This window comes from Antrostomus carolinensis, unplaced genomic scaffold (genome assembly GCF_000700745.2).
Source record: "Antrostomus carolinensis isolate BGI_N321 unplaced genomic scaffold, ASM70074v2 scaffold55437, whole genome shotgun sequence".
NCBI classification, from domain to species: Eukaryota; Metazoa; Chordata; class Aves; order Caprimulgiformes; family Caprimulgidae; genus Antrostomus; species Antrostomus carolinensis.
The window spans coordinates 2,626-16,288 of NW_010329207.1; the positions used below are offsets into that span (position 1 = coordinate 2,626).

Here is a 13,663-nt window from a genome sequence, read left to right on the forward strand (position 1 = left end):
TATTTCGCTTTTCTTAAAAAAATAGCGTGTATAGTATGACCGAATGACTCAGAATGCCTCTTTTTTGCCTTGTAATTTATGAATCTTTGAGACAGAGAAAAAGACTGGTTTGGGTTCTGAACAGCAGGAAAGAGTCCAGGAAATGGCATAATGAGGTAAATAGCTGAATTATTATGAAGATCACTGTTGGATAAGATACAGAGACAGCTGAGGAACAGAACTCGTACCCAGCCCCGAGGCACAACAGTGGAGAGAAGCAACAAAGCAGAACAACAGTAGAAGTGCAGTAAGAAGAAAAGTCCAACTAAATACATGTGGAGCTACTCACACAACATCTACTTAAATTTCTTGAATTCACAAACAAGTTTTTCTGCTGCCTTATGCAGACTATGTGCACAGTCAAATCTTCCTGATGTTTATTAACACCAATCAATCGTAAATCAAAGGAAAACTATATGTTATGCTGTAATAACATCTCATTTATGGAGTATTCTACATAGGATTTATTTTTTTAAAGTTAAACATACCCTTTCACACAGTGTATACTAATACTGGGATTTGTGACATGTAAACCATCGATGGTTCCTTACCTTTTAAAGCTTCATTGATGTAATTCCGTATGTAATACACTCTGAGCTTATCATGCGCCATATTCTGGTCATCGTCAATTCCATTAGCCATAACATAAATTGGGACATCACCATACTTTGATTTAACCCACTTGAGCAATTTACGCAGTCCCCAGGGCACTACTGCGGCTCTGCTGGGGGAGTGCAGCCATGTGATGTCATTGATCATTTGAACTTCAAGATAGTGGTCATATTTTAGTGCATCTTCTTTCTCCCAGCCCACCAAGGTAGTAGTGTAGTGACTCAAGGCAAAAAAATCAAATGAGCCCTGGATTAACTTCTTTTCATCTTCTGAGAAATAAGGCAAGTGGAAATTATACAGGTCAATGCTGTTTCTTCGGTGAAGCCATGCTCTCATCACTTGTGGGTAATCACCATTTCCAAAGATGGGCTCTGCAAGCCAGCCAATGTCAAACTCTAAAATTCTGTCAGCAACTTGTTGGTCATTCCTGGAAAAGGGACAAGCTGGTTCTACCCAGTCGGCTTGCAGAGCTATAGATATTTTACCCTTCTGAGATCTCCTGAATTCTTTGTCATAAAGATGCCATACTTTTGCATGGGCTTTCAACAGGTTGTGCCCTGCGGTGTATGTCAAGTTTTTCACAGATGGTTCATTCACTGTGATCCAAAATTTGATATGGTCCCCAAGACTTGTAAAGCAGAATTTGGCATACTCAACAAAAGCCTGAATGGTTTCTGGGTTTTCCCAAGCTCCATATTTGGCAAGGGAAACTGGAAGCTCTTGATTCTCAGCCATAGGTTGCCATAAAGCAACAACAGGAGTTATGTTAACCCTGAGAAGTTCATTAACAAAACACTGATAATAATGTACAAGTGTGTGGTTGATTAGAGAAAGGTTACCTAAAGGAAGGATTGAAGACCATTTCAGTGAAAAATGAAAGTGTGTGACATGCATTTCTTGAAGAAGCGAGATCTGGAGCCTGATAGCAGCAAAATCAACACAGTGACGCTTGCGTTTCGAGGTGAAAACTCCTTCCACTTTAATAAGCTTCTTTGTCTCGTGAACATCCCACACATAAACACTGGAGTCAAGAAACTGGGCAGGTGTCGTGTCTACCTAGGTATAATAAGAAACATACCAGATTAGAGCTGTTTGTTCTAGGTAGGTGGGAACATCATAACCATCAGGCACAATGTAGTGAAAGAGTATCATAAGTCAAAACATTGCACTTAGCACCTCTCTTGCATCTGTGATATGATAACATCTCTGGCTCATATGAATTACTTTATCTCCTGTTAACATGTGACATCAAAAAAGTACCAAATCTATATATTGTTTTCATCTTACTTTACAAACAAGGTTATGCTAATGGTCACCATGTTTGTATCTTCTCCAGATTGCTCCAGTCTGTATGGGAAACATGGGATTGCTCAGGGATAAGGCACTAAGCCTGCAACAGATCTCCAGAGAAGGAGATTGTCAGCAAAGACTACAGTAATTTTTAAAATGTTTTTCTTTCAAGACTAAGAAGCTATACCAAAGGGTCTACAGAGAGACCGTCTGTTGTAAATTACCCAGTAGCTTCAGTTTCGAGACCACTCCCTGAACACTGTAAAAGAAATAATGAAAGCAACATAATTTCTGTGTTCTTTTCCTGACTATGATGAAAGATGAGTAATGCTCTGCACTTGATTTTTAGCATGAATTCAGTTGACAAGCAAAATTTTTCCCTCTTGATAAAGACGTTCTTTTTTATTTAACTCATACTGAACTCATTTCCAAGTTATTTCAGCGGGCTGTTGATGTCTGAATCAATTTTTTTTCAGGCCTCCAAGTAAATGCACTATATGTCACTCCAACAATAAATGCATTTCCCATAAATCTTTAGGGCTTCAGATGTTAGAATCGCCTGTATGACATAGGGGACATAGTAGGCGATGAGCTTCTCGGGGTCCTACAGAATTATACTTTCACTTTTTAATGAGTATTGCAAACACAGTAAGAACTAGAAAATTAAAAAGTTAATTACTTAAAATAATGCACAGTGTAAAATCTCCTCATTCATACTCTAGTGTAACTCTTACAAGAAAGATCCAAACTACAAGATACTGGTACCACACGTGTTTATTTGTCATTCTTTCCTTTTTTTTTTTTTCTGGTGCAAAGTTCCCCCTGAGTTCAGATTTCCTTGTCCTGCCCTCTGTTTGAAAAGCAGGTGTCAGCCTACAACCAGTGTTCAACTTGTGGCTGAGGCTCTGCAGACTCTATAAAGAAGCTGCTGAAAATCAGTTGCAATTTTCTCCGGAGAGGTCAGTACTGTGCTTATAGAGGAAAGTAATAAAAACCAGCATGTCTGAGGGAAATTGCTTTTCTGGAGAATTGTCCCTTGCAGATTACTAAAGCATGCATTGCCACTAATACTGTGGGAATGCTGTCAAAAAGTTTTTCCACTGTGATGCATCTACAAATCACGCTACCTAAGCCTTACAGCAAAAAATGTTTGAATGGCCTTTTGAAATGAAAATATTCAGCTTTGAAGTTTTGAGGACAGGGGAGATTTTTTTACTGTCATACGCTGACTGACTCTGCAACTTTATAGCTGTTATCGATCCCAAAGGCAGCAGCCCATTTCCAATTCGTAATCTATCTGGGAGCTGGGAGGATAATGACTGTTGAATTTTCTTGGAAACTGGTGTACCAGGTGAGGAGGTTGCAGTATTTTTCAAGAGAACAAAGTCAGATCTTGCTTTTGGAGTGAGAAAAAACAAACAAGCCCCCTATATGCTAGCCTTAAGAAAGATTACGTCTTTGTGGAAAATCTAAATTAAAAATTCTGTTCTTGGATCCAGCCTCAGCTTTGACTTTAACTACAACTCTTTACTGTGGTTAGAGAAGCCCTGCAAGCCAAAACAGCATCTAAGAATTACAGAGCCAAACTGTTAAACAGACTGTATCTGAGCTACAATTTTTATTTGAAATATTCTCCCAAAGTTTCAGATTTAGTTCAAATAAAGAGTGAGAGCTAAGAACTGGATCTATGATCTAGCTAGGTGCTATTCAGGGACTCTGAAGGCCTCCATCAGACACAGTACTAGGCACAGAAGGAATACAGAAATTTCATCTAAATCTAGTATCATTTGGGGTTGGTTTTTTTACACAAAAGCTCTCTAACCAGGATATATATGCATATGATGCAGAAACATGCCACTGGAGTTTTGAGAGCTTTCAGGAAGTTTTTTAAAACATATTATCACAGCAGCCAAATACATTACCACTAAAATTACAGGCATGAAAAAGCAGTAATATTTCCCTTTTCATAGACTGGGACATTTTGAACCACACGTTAGCAGATCTAATCAACTTCCATTCAAAAAGGGCTGACTCGCAGTAACTGATCACATAACACATACATGGAAGATGACCATCAGATTCCTTTCAATTTCCGTATGCTTTTCTAAAACACTGTTTCTTGGATCTCAGTCTGACTGGATCTCCTTGGTCACACACAGAAAGTCTAGTGAAGACTGAAAGACAGTGTTTGGCACAAAAGCCTTGTATCCAACTCCTTGCAGCATTGTAGTAATACATATTGGCAGAGACACTCTATCCAGTGAATTTGTCACTATGAACTTGTGGCATTGATCTGGCTGGACAGCCTATCGGCTTTATCATCAGACTCACCTGAATGTAGTTGTCAACAATTCCCCAAGCAAAGCCACAGGGAAAAATCCCTTCTATGGGCTGGTTTTCAGGCAAAGGTGGGAAGCCATTTTTTTCTATCAGCTTTTGATAGAACAAGACAGAAGATTTGGGCATCAACTTCTTGTCATGGCTTTGAAAATCAACATAAAACAATCCACGTCGAATGCTGTATCCCCTGTGCCATTCAAAGCCATCCAGGAGGGACCAGACTGTGTAGCCAAACACATTAACCCCGTCATACCGGATGGCTGAGGAAAGAATAAAACCAAACTTATCGCAGTGCTCATTCTTCCTCTGTAAATTACAGCGTATCAGCAATGTTTGCAGTATTCATGTGTAAGAACAATGCAATAGGTCAGATAAATATCCTGGGGCCTGCCTCAAAGCCCGTTCAGGGAAGATATTTCAGCTGCACTCAGGGAGCTGCCAGGGCACGGGTGCACTGTGCAAGGCGCCAGAGGTAGCTAGCTTAGCTTTAATCAAGCCAGATTTAGAAGAAGAAGCAGTGCAGCAGTGATTTGAGCAGTGCTGCTAAATAGGCGTGCCAAACCTCAGCCTTGGAGCAGAGCACGCTACGCTTGAACTGTTCGCAGCGAGTGAGGCAGTAAGTGCACTGCGCTCTGCTAAGCGCTCGCTCCCAGTGAGCTGAAGTGCCACTCATGCAGCACTACCCTGCATGCAAACAAAAGTTATACTCTTTCTGATCCTTCCCCTCCACTACAAATACATATTGAGAAAACCTTAACAACACTTTTGGTGTGCTGATAAATTTTTATTACCAAGGATTTTAAATAGAAGTGATAATGCTAGAAGACCCTATTTATTTGTTAATTCTGTCCCTTTACAAATTTTTTTCTGGCATAGCATTTTCCAGCTTAAATATTTAAGAGTTTCTAAAAACATCTGTATTTTCTAGTTTAACTGTTTGACTTTAAAGAATCACCACACACTTTGTAGGTTAAAATCAGGGTCTACTGGCATCTGGTAGTATTGCCAGCTTTGCAGTTTTACTTTGAGATTCCAAATAATACCCACTCTGGTTGTACTAAACACTGAGATTCATCAAAACGTAAGACTTGGCTTTGGGAAAGCACAAAGGAGTGTGCTTTAATTACATAATTAGACCCACCCTAATACAGCAATGTATTTAAGCACATTCTTAAATGTTCTTTTGAACTTGAGTTTGGCTCTGTAGCCAGCACAGTTTATCTTTGTTACTCACCATCTTCTTTCAACCTAAACTGGGAACTGACTCAATATAACATTTTCCGGCCTAGTAACACTGAAAGCGTTATTTCGGACAACCAGAATATCAAGATTCTAATTTCCTGTTTTTATTAATGTACCTCATTACACTCATTTATTAAGGACCCCATGGATTCTTGATTGTAACTCTGTTTGAATCAACTAAATGAACTGCGGTTAAATAAGCAATGAATTTGGCCTAGTCTCTATCAGAGGTCATGAGAAAACATCTAGGGAAATGGAATATTTCTCCTCCTAAAGGCATAATTCTTTTGTGTTTGGCAAATGTCAGTATTTTTCTAACCTCTGCATGCATCCATGATGACATCTGCCATACCAGCAGAGTAAAAGCCAATACAGGTCCACTTTGTGAACCAGTCTCAGCGAGAATTTCTCTTTCAACAGCATCTCATCCCTTCTGTAAGTCATCACACAGCACTCCCACCCACACTTCCTAAGCACCTCATAAAAATTATTCTCAAATCCTTCTTTAAAAATGCATTCACTTTTAAGTGTCATCTATGAAAGAAGCAACTTGAAAAATTTTTGGAAGTTACAAAAATTTTGGAAGTCTCAAACCTAGTTTCCCACACAAATTGCATGTTGCTGAAAAAACACAATTAAAATTATTGTGGGGTTTTTATTTTTCCTTTGTCTATCTCCTCTTTTTTATGTCTATTGGTGCGCGAGCCAGGCTGACTGAAATCTAAACTGTCCTTGCTTCTGAAACTGAGTGGCCTTGTCCATACTACCTACTGGAAATAACTCCTGACCTGAGCAATCATATCATAGAATCATAGAATGGTTTGGGTTGGAAGGGACCTTAAAGATCATCTAGTTCCAACCCTCCTGCCACGGCAGGGACCCCTTCCACTAGACCAGGTTGCTCAAAGCCTCATCCAGCCTGGCCTTGAACAGTTCCAGGGAGGGGGCATTTACAACTTCTCTGGGCAACCTGTTCCAGTGTCTGAATCCCCCACAGCATGCCTAGCGTGCTACTCTGCCAGAACTGGGTTAAAAATTCAACAGCACTTCGGCCCATGCTCTGCTTAGCTCACTAGTATAGAAACAGTCCAAGGAAAACTGACAGACCCACTAGCATCAAATACAGATCCTTTAAACCCTCTGCTTAGCTGCTGTTCAACCCCAGTGTGTGGAGGTGAAGCATGTGAAGCCCACAGCCCCTGCTTCTATGTGGAAGGTGCTCAAGGATCTATGTTTTCCATGTGGACATACCTGAGAATAGTTCGGTCCTGATCCTGACCTGTCAGGGGCCTCGTTGTTCCCATTCTCATTAAGACTCTTTGAACTCAGACTTGGTAACTCCCCAGATAATGACCTAACCCCTCAGCTAGTCAACATCGCGCAGAGGAGCTTGCATGCCCTCCTGGTCAACATGCTCCACTATACAAGGAACAATCCATTCATTTGTTGTACCAGAGACAAAGCACTGAAGTGAATATGACCCTAGAGTAACTGGTTAGATACCCATCCATGTGAGAAGACATCTCCAATCAATTAGTAGCTTAAATAAATATTTAACTAGTTTATATTACAGCTCTATTTACTCTATTCAACCCTATATGGTATCTGGGAAAAAAAAAATAAAGTCAGTAGTAAATAGTAAAAGGATTTAAGGCTGTGAATCCCAATTAAAGAGACCCTTTCAGAGAGGAAAAAAATGTATGGAGCTTGTCTACAGCACGCAGTGTCAGAATGGGCATCTACATCAGCACAGCCAAAATCAGGAGCACACTTCTGAGCAAATCTCCCTCATTAACACACTTCAGTTCGCATCACAGAGTCGTCTCAGGATGCATGACCTGGGTTCCTTTGGGGTGAAATTAATCCAGAAATGGGCTTCAGGAATGCACACACTGTGGACACCAGGCCCTCCACACCAACTCTTTTTACTCTACAGCCTTGCTTGGACAGGGCTGCACTTGTTAACATGGACATAGAAATAAGCAGTTCTGTCTGAACCAGTGCATATACTCAAGCAGGCAAAGACACTGACCAGATCTAGGAAGCAGCAAAACCACATTTCTGTGGCCCTGGGTCTACATTAATTATCCTTCCTTCTCAGTGCTATAGCTCCAATGCCATTTTACTGCCCCATAACTGCTAGAGTGAATCTGGTGGAAACTGGCTTACGAATCTCTACATGAGAGTGCTTTACTGCACTGGATAGACATTTCCTAAGTCTCTGCGAGAGACAACATGCGCTTTTGTCTTTGGTCTTTAAATTTGTCCAGCAAGACTGCTTAGAGCCAACATGATGCCTTTTGTGGACCTTTCTCAACTAAATTGCTCATCCCCTGCATGAAAACGGTAATGTAACACAGTGGCTATCTCATCTGAACTAACAGCTACAATGATACTCTTTTTAAAACCAGAACAGTAAACTGTAGACAAGTAAATAAATTATTAAATTGTAAATTAAGACATTAAAAGACAATGAAAGTGAAAATGGGAACCAAAACAACTTACTGGTGACTACTAGGATTGAAAAAATCTGTTTTCCACAGAGAAATGGGAAAATAGAAAATAACAAGTTTCTCTTATTCTTTGGAAAAAATAATAGGTTAACAATTTAAATAATTGAGATTATATAACCTCAAACATTCAATTCTCCTTAAACTGATGTAAATTCAGATTATTGTGATTGAAGTCCGAAGCTGTACCAGTGTAAAATTTGTGCAAGGGCAACACCGAGATGCAGAATGAAAAGGTTCAAATTTTTCATTTAAAAATGTATTCTTTCAGCTTTACATTTTCTTCAGAGGAACTCCTATTGCATAGTATTTACCTTCCCACATACATATTCTTACATTTTGTACAAATGCATTCATACATCTACGATATGGAAAACAACTATTAATAAATCACAGAATCACAGAATGGTCGGGGTTGGAAGGGACATCGGGAGATCATCTAGTCCAACCCCCCTGCCAAAGCAGGTTCCCTACAACAGGTTGCACAGGAAGGCGTCCAGGCGGGTTTTGAACATCTCCAGAGAAGGAGACTCCACAACCTATCTGGGCAGCCTGTTCCAGTGCTCTGGCACTCTCACAGGAAAGAATTTTTTTCTTAGGTTTGTGTGGAACTTTCAGTGTTCCAGTTTTTGCCCATTGCCCCTTGTCCTGAAAATAATACCATACATTTCCCTAAGGCCACTGAGAGTAGAGTTCACACATTTTACACTTCCTCCCGTCAAAGACAGTAGAAATTTTCCTACTGACTTCAAAGACGGCAGCATCAAGCTCACCAAATGCTATCTGCAGATATTAAGAGTCTTCAAGAGCTGAAAAGAACAAATCCAGGAAAGGCATTTGGACTCTCACTTCACAAGTGCCAAGATGAATGTTAAAGACTAAAATTAGTTTTCAGCCTGGTTCTTTAACATGTCTCTGTAGGCCATTTTGCATTATGATTTTGTCAGGCACATATTAATACAACCTTAGTCCTACCTTTTAAAGTTTCCATAATGAACTTTTTGAGATAGTAAATATACTTGGCATCATCTCTCTTGGTGCTACCAGAAACAAACCAGCTGTTCTCCACAATGAATATCTGGGGGTTGTTATATTCAGTGCTTATCCAGTAAAGAAGTTGCCTCAGGCTTATTGATTCCAACTGCTGGAATTTCATGTGGGAGTCCAAGAGCTGGAAACTCAGGGTAGCTCCAAAAGAAAGAGCAAAAAAGTCTGCTGTTCCCTTGATATATTTCTTCTCAGTTTCACTGAATTCAGGCAACAGAGATGAGAGGTTGCTCCTCATGCTCTCTGGATAGTCACCATCAATAAATATGGGCTTAGCAAACCAGCCAAGCACAAAATCAAGGGATTTTTGACATTCTTTTATGTTTTTTTCAGTCATACGTTGAGGTTTTATCCAGTGGGAGCTAAGGGCAATGGACACTTTTCCTCTTTGAGTTGGACGAAAATGGTCATTGTAGAGATGCCAGACTTTAGCATGGGCCTGTTGAAAAGAAAGACTGTAATTAATGCACTTGAAATTCCATTTTAAGCAACACAATTAGTTGCAAGTACTGACATCCATTGTCATATAGTAACTACATAAAAATGGCATTTAAGGGCTCAGCCTTATTCATTCATCAGCAGTTTGCAACTCCTAGATTAACTTTTCATTAATACCATATATTAATTAGAAATTGCTAGCTGGTTGGGGAAAACAGCATCTCAGTTTTCCATGAGATACTATTCCAGGCACTGAACACACTTTGGTAGTTTGTTAGACAGCTTTATTAACTTTTGTTACTGAGTTCAGACATACTTCCAGTATTTACAAAAATGAAAATGCATTTAATGAAACATGGTTCAAAGTATGTTTTCATTATAGGAATGTCACTTTACCTGTAGATTCACAGATATATAAAAAAGGAAGGTTTATTCTCAAGAACTAACCAAATCTCTCAAACAACGCAAGACAAGAAACACCCTTGAATTTATTCCTCTTTGAACCATAACACACAGTATAGGAAAAACTACCAATCTGAATTTTAAAGTCTGGTGAAAAACAATTTAACAGAGCTCCTGAAAAAATTATTCCAATAATTAAATTTCATTTGTTTTATTAAAATTTGCTATTTACATTTAGCATCAGACTTCAACCACTTGTCTTGGTATAATTTTATCTGTTACTGTGAGGAGATCTTTTCTAACAACTTTCCTGTGATCTTACAGAGTCAGTTGTAACAGCCTCTTGATGTTCCCTTTAAAAGCTAAATAGATTAAGTTCTTGGAGCCTTGCATTATCTTCAGGCATAGCTTCAAGCATTCTAACCATTCTCGCTGCTCTCCTCTGATTCTCTTCCAATTTGTCATCATCTGTCTTAAACTGCAGAAGCAGAATTGGACATAATATGCCAGTGGTAGTCTTGCCAGCAATAAAACCACAGACAATTTAATACACTATTTCTGTTTATGTGGCCATAGTATTATAGTGTGAGCACATGATAATCTAAATTACTGTATCTTCAGAGCCCTTCACCATCTAAAACATGTTTTTTCTTCACACTTAGCTTATCAAACAGTTTTGACTGCTCTATGAATCAACATTCAATCTTTTTGCCATCTACATTAGTAGAAATTAATGCTTTTTTCCCAGGGCATTGATAAAAGGTAAAAAATATGAGAAATATTCATTAGAATAAAGCCTCCAGTTTACATTTGCATTTTGAAACTTACCAGTTACTACTTGTTCATATGTGCTGTGATGACATGAACCTCAGTTCTTGCCATATGAAATCACAGGTGTGATGAATATATATGACACATTATTAATCAAAATGTCACATGCATTTTTAACCCTCCCTGGAACATAAGCCATACAGAAAGCCTTATAATTCCACACCATGCAGTTGGTATGTTGGCAAATTTTATCATGAATATATTGATAGCTGCTGTTCACCGTTTCCTTTTCATACACTCTTACCGTTCAAGCTTTGAACTGCAATGATTTATAGTTGCCAACATTACTAGGAACATTAAACAATTAAGATTATTCATCATTTTTGACACAGACACTGTTAATTACCCAGGAAAAATAATTAATTCTATCATTCTACTATTCTTGGACAATTTTAATTCTCACTGCTGGGAGAAAATAAATTGGAAGTGAAGGACAGCTAAAGGTAAGATCAATAATCAAGGCTCAGTTCAGCTGTCCCCATACAGAAACCTGCTGCCTTTTAAGCCACCATGTGGTCTATCAGACACCTGTGCAGATCTGACACTGGCTCTAGAGGAGGCTAGTCTCATGCCCTTTCAGAATGGTCACCAAAACCCAAAGCGAGCAATCCTGGAAACTCTGAATCACAGTACACACCTACATGCATGTATCTGAATCAAGTTCTCTGTTGCAAACTTCAACCTACATGCTCTCATTTATAAGACATCAACATGTCAAATGAATGTGATGTGGTTCTACCATCAGTCTATATTAATACAATGGATTTTTATGCTAGTGAGAAACTAAATGTAGTAACCACTTCAAAGTCTCATGTCAAAAATGAGAGCTGACCCAAGCACAGCCTTAATTTTACTTCATGCTGAAGCTCCATTACGCTGATGAAAGAACAAAAGACTTTACGCACCATGACGAAAATGCTACATGCTCAACACTTTAAATATGATTTTTAAAAATACTACTGGGAACAAGTGTGCCACCACTTGCAACTCAAATTTACACACCCAAATTTTCCCTCATAAATGTGCTGTATATTCTTCCTCTCTTGGACCTGACTCACCTCCAAATTTCTGGTCTCAAATGCTAAGATACTATCATGCATACTCTCAAACACACAATTTCATCTCTGTCATCTGCAGTTGCAAGTATGCTGCCAACCCATAGAGCACCCTGAGGACTATGGAGAACTTGCCTCATAACTCTCAGCCCTCCCTACTCCTATCACTGGAGAGAGATCTTCCAGCATTTTAAGTATCCTTGATTGTACCATGAAGCGAGGAGGAAGGGAATCCCACAGGTTAACCCTCTCCACAGATAAGGAGATGCTGTTTACTCCCTTGTTGTAATGAAAAATATATGAAGTGTAACAACGTGGGATTCTCTCATTCAACCTCACTTTCTAATCAGGTCATCTAGTCTGCCTCTATAGAAAATGAGAAGACTGGTGTCTAAGATATGCTGGGTGAGTCACTCCTTGAGAGTCCATCTCTCTCCACTGATGACAAACGAAATCTGTCGTTTAGTTTAGACAAGATGTTCTACAGGCAGATGAAAGCAGGCGAGAAGCAGCCCACTTAAATGTCTGCCCCCTGGAGTCTGCATGAAGTGGAATTATACTATTTCCATAAAAAAACAGCTAAACATAGAAAATAGTGCATCAATGTCCCCAGGCTCTGCAGACGTGGATTAATGAAGTAGTTCAAAAATCCATAGAAATAAAGCTAGAAGATGCCAGTGACAGAGCAGACAGTCCCTATGGAAATCTGGAACAGAACCTATTTGCATAAAATTAGGTGTCTAATGCAGTTTTAGGGAAGTCAAGAGTATTCCAGCCTGTAACTGCAGTTTCAGAAAGCTGTGAGTCTCCCATAAAGCCTAAGTGACACCTCCCAGCCCCACAGAAACACCTAGGATACTACAGGATGTGTCAAATGATAATTTGTACCTATACCTGTCTTCAGGCAAATGAATCCCACTTCTAAAATGGTACTCGTTTTGAGCTGAAGACACCTTGTATTTCGCTGTCCACATGTGAGCTAGAAGTCCAAGCTCCCACTATAGGCAAATGGAGATTTCAGGCTCTACTCAGCTGCCCAAACACAGGTATCTAATTGCCACTCCAGAATGATGCAGGCATTTCCATGAACACGTCCTGAATAGCCTAGGAATAGCTGACAAGGATTTAGATCATGGAAATCCAGACTTCGGTGCTTTTACTGACACACAGCATGGTGACTCCATGTCCCTGGTTTTGCAAGGTGCTGAGGGGTCTTACTTTGTTCCTTGTTAGCTCAGACAGATGTGCTTGATCACTTGGCTTGACTGGAAAACCTTACTAAAAAAGGCTGGTTACAAACTGGCTCTAGGAAGAGTTGTGCAGTCACCCATGTGTTATGAGCAGAACTAACTGCTATGAGGAGAACTAATTGCTGAAACCTGTCTGATGGTCTCCAGGCTGATGAATTTGGATAGTCTTGTCATTATTACTTGCTTTCAGAGAGTAGCACATATTCTTAGATACTGAATATTGGACCGATACCTTTTTGGGGGATACTACTCTACATTCTTCAACCTGCTGAGAGTAAGCTAAGCTGAGCTAAACTGGTATTGGGAAAACTTTGAATTAGGATGGGGGCTCTCTGTGCTTACTAGTGTCTATTCTTCAGGAACAGATTGTCAGGAAAGCATTTAAACAGCATCTACCTTACCCTTAAAATGCATACATCACTAAGAAAAATCATGATGTTTTCTATCACCATGGAAGTGAAAAAAACCCACAAGATGTACCTTGTCCATAGCTAAGCCCATTTATATGTCTGTACTTCACTGAGTTTCAGGCTCCAGCACAGTCCTGGTTTCAAGTTGGTATGTTCTTCTTCCTCTGACTTTCCCACCCAATATACTTATTTGGACC

General features: G+C 39.5%; 1 protein-coding gene across 1 annotated transcript; it reads right to left on the reverse strand.

Annotated features, from left to right (window-relative positions):
- Positions 1–590: 590 nt before the first annotated feature.
- On the reverse strand, positions 591–11,659 carry LOC104517503 (klotho; the record flags this gene model as incomplete). Its single annotated transcript, XM_010172438.2, has 5 exons — positions 11,606–11,659; positions 10,345–10,398; positions 9,009–9,519; positions 4,273–4,541; positions 591–1,707 (listed from the first exon to the last, which is right to left on the reverse strand). Coding segments are annotated over exons 1-5 (2,005 nt in total), but the record flags the coding sequence as incomplete, so codon positions are not given.
- Positions 11,660–13,663: the final 2,004 nt, after the last annotated feature.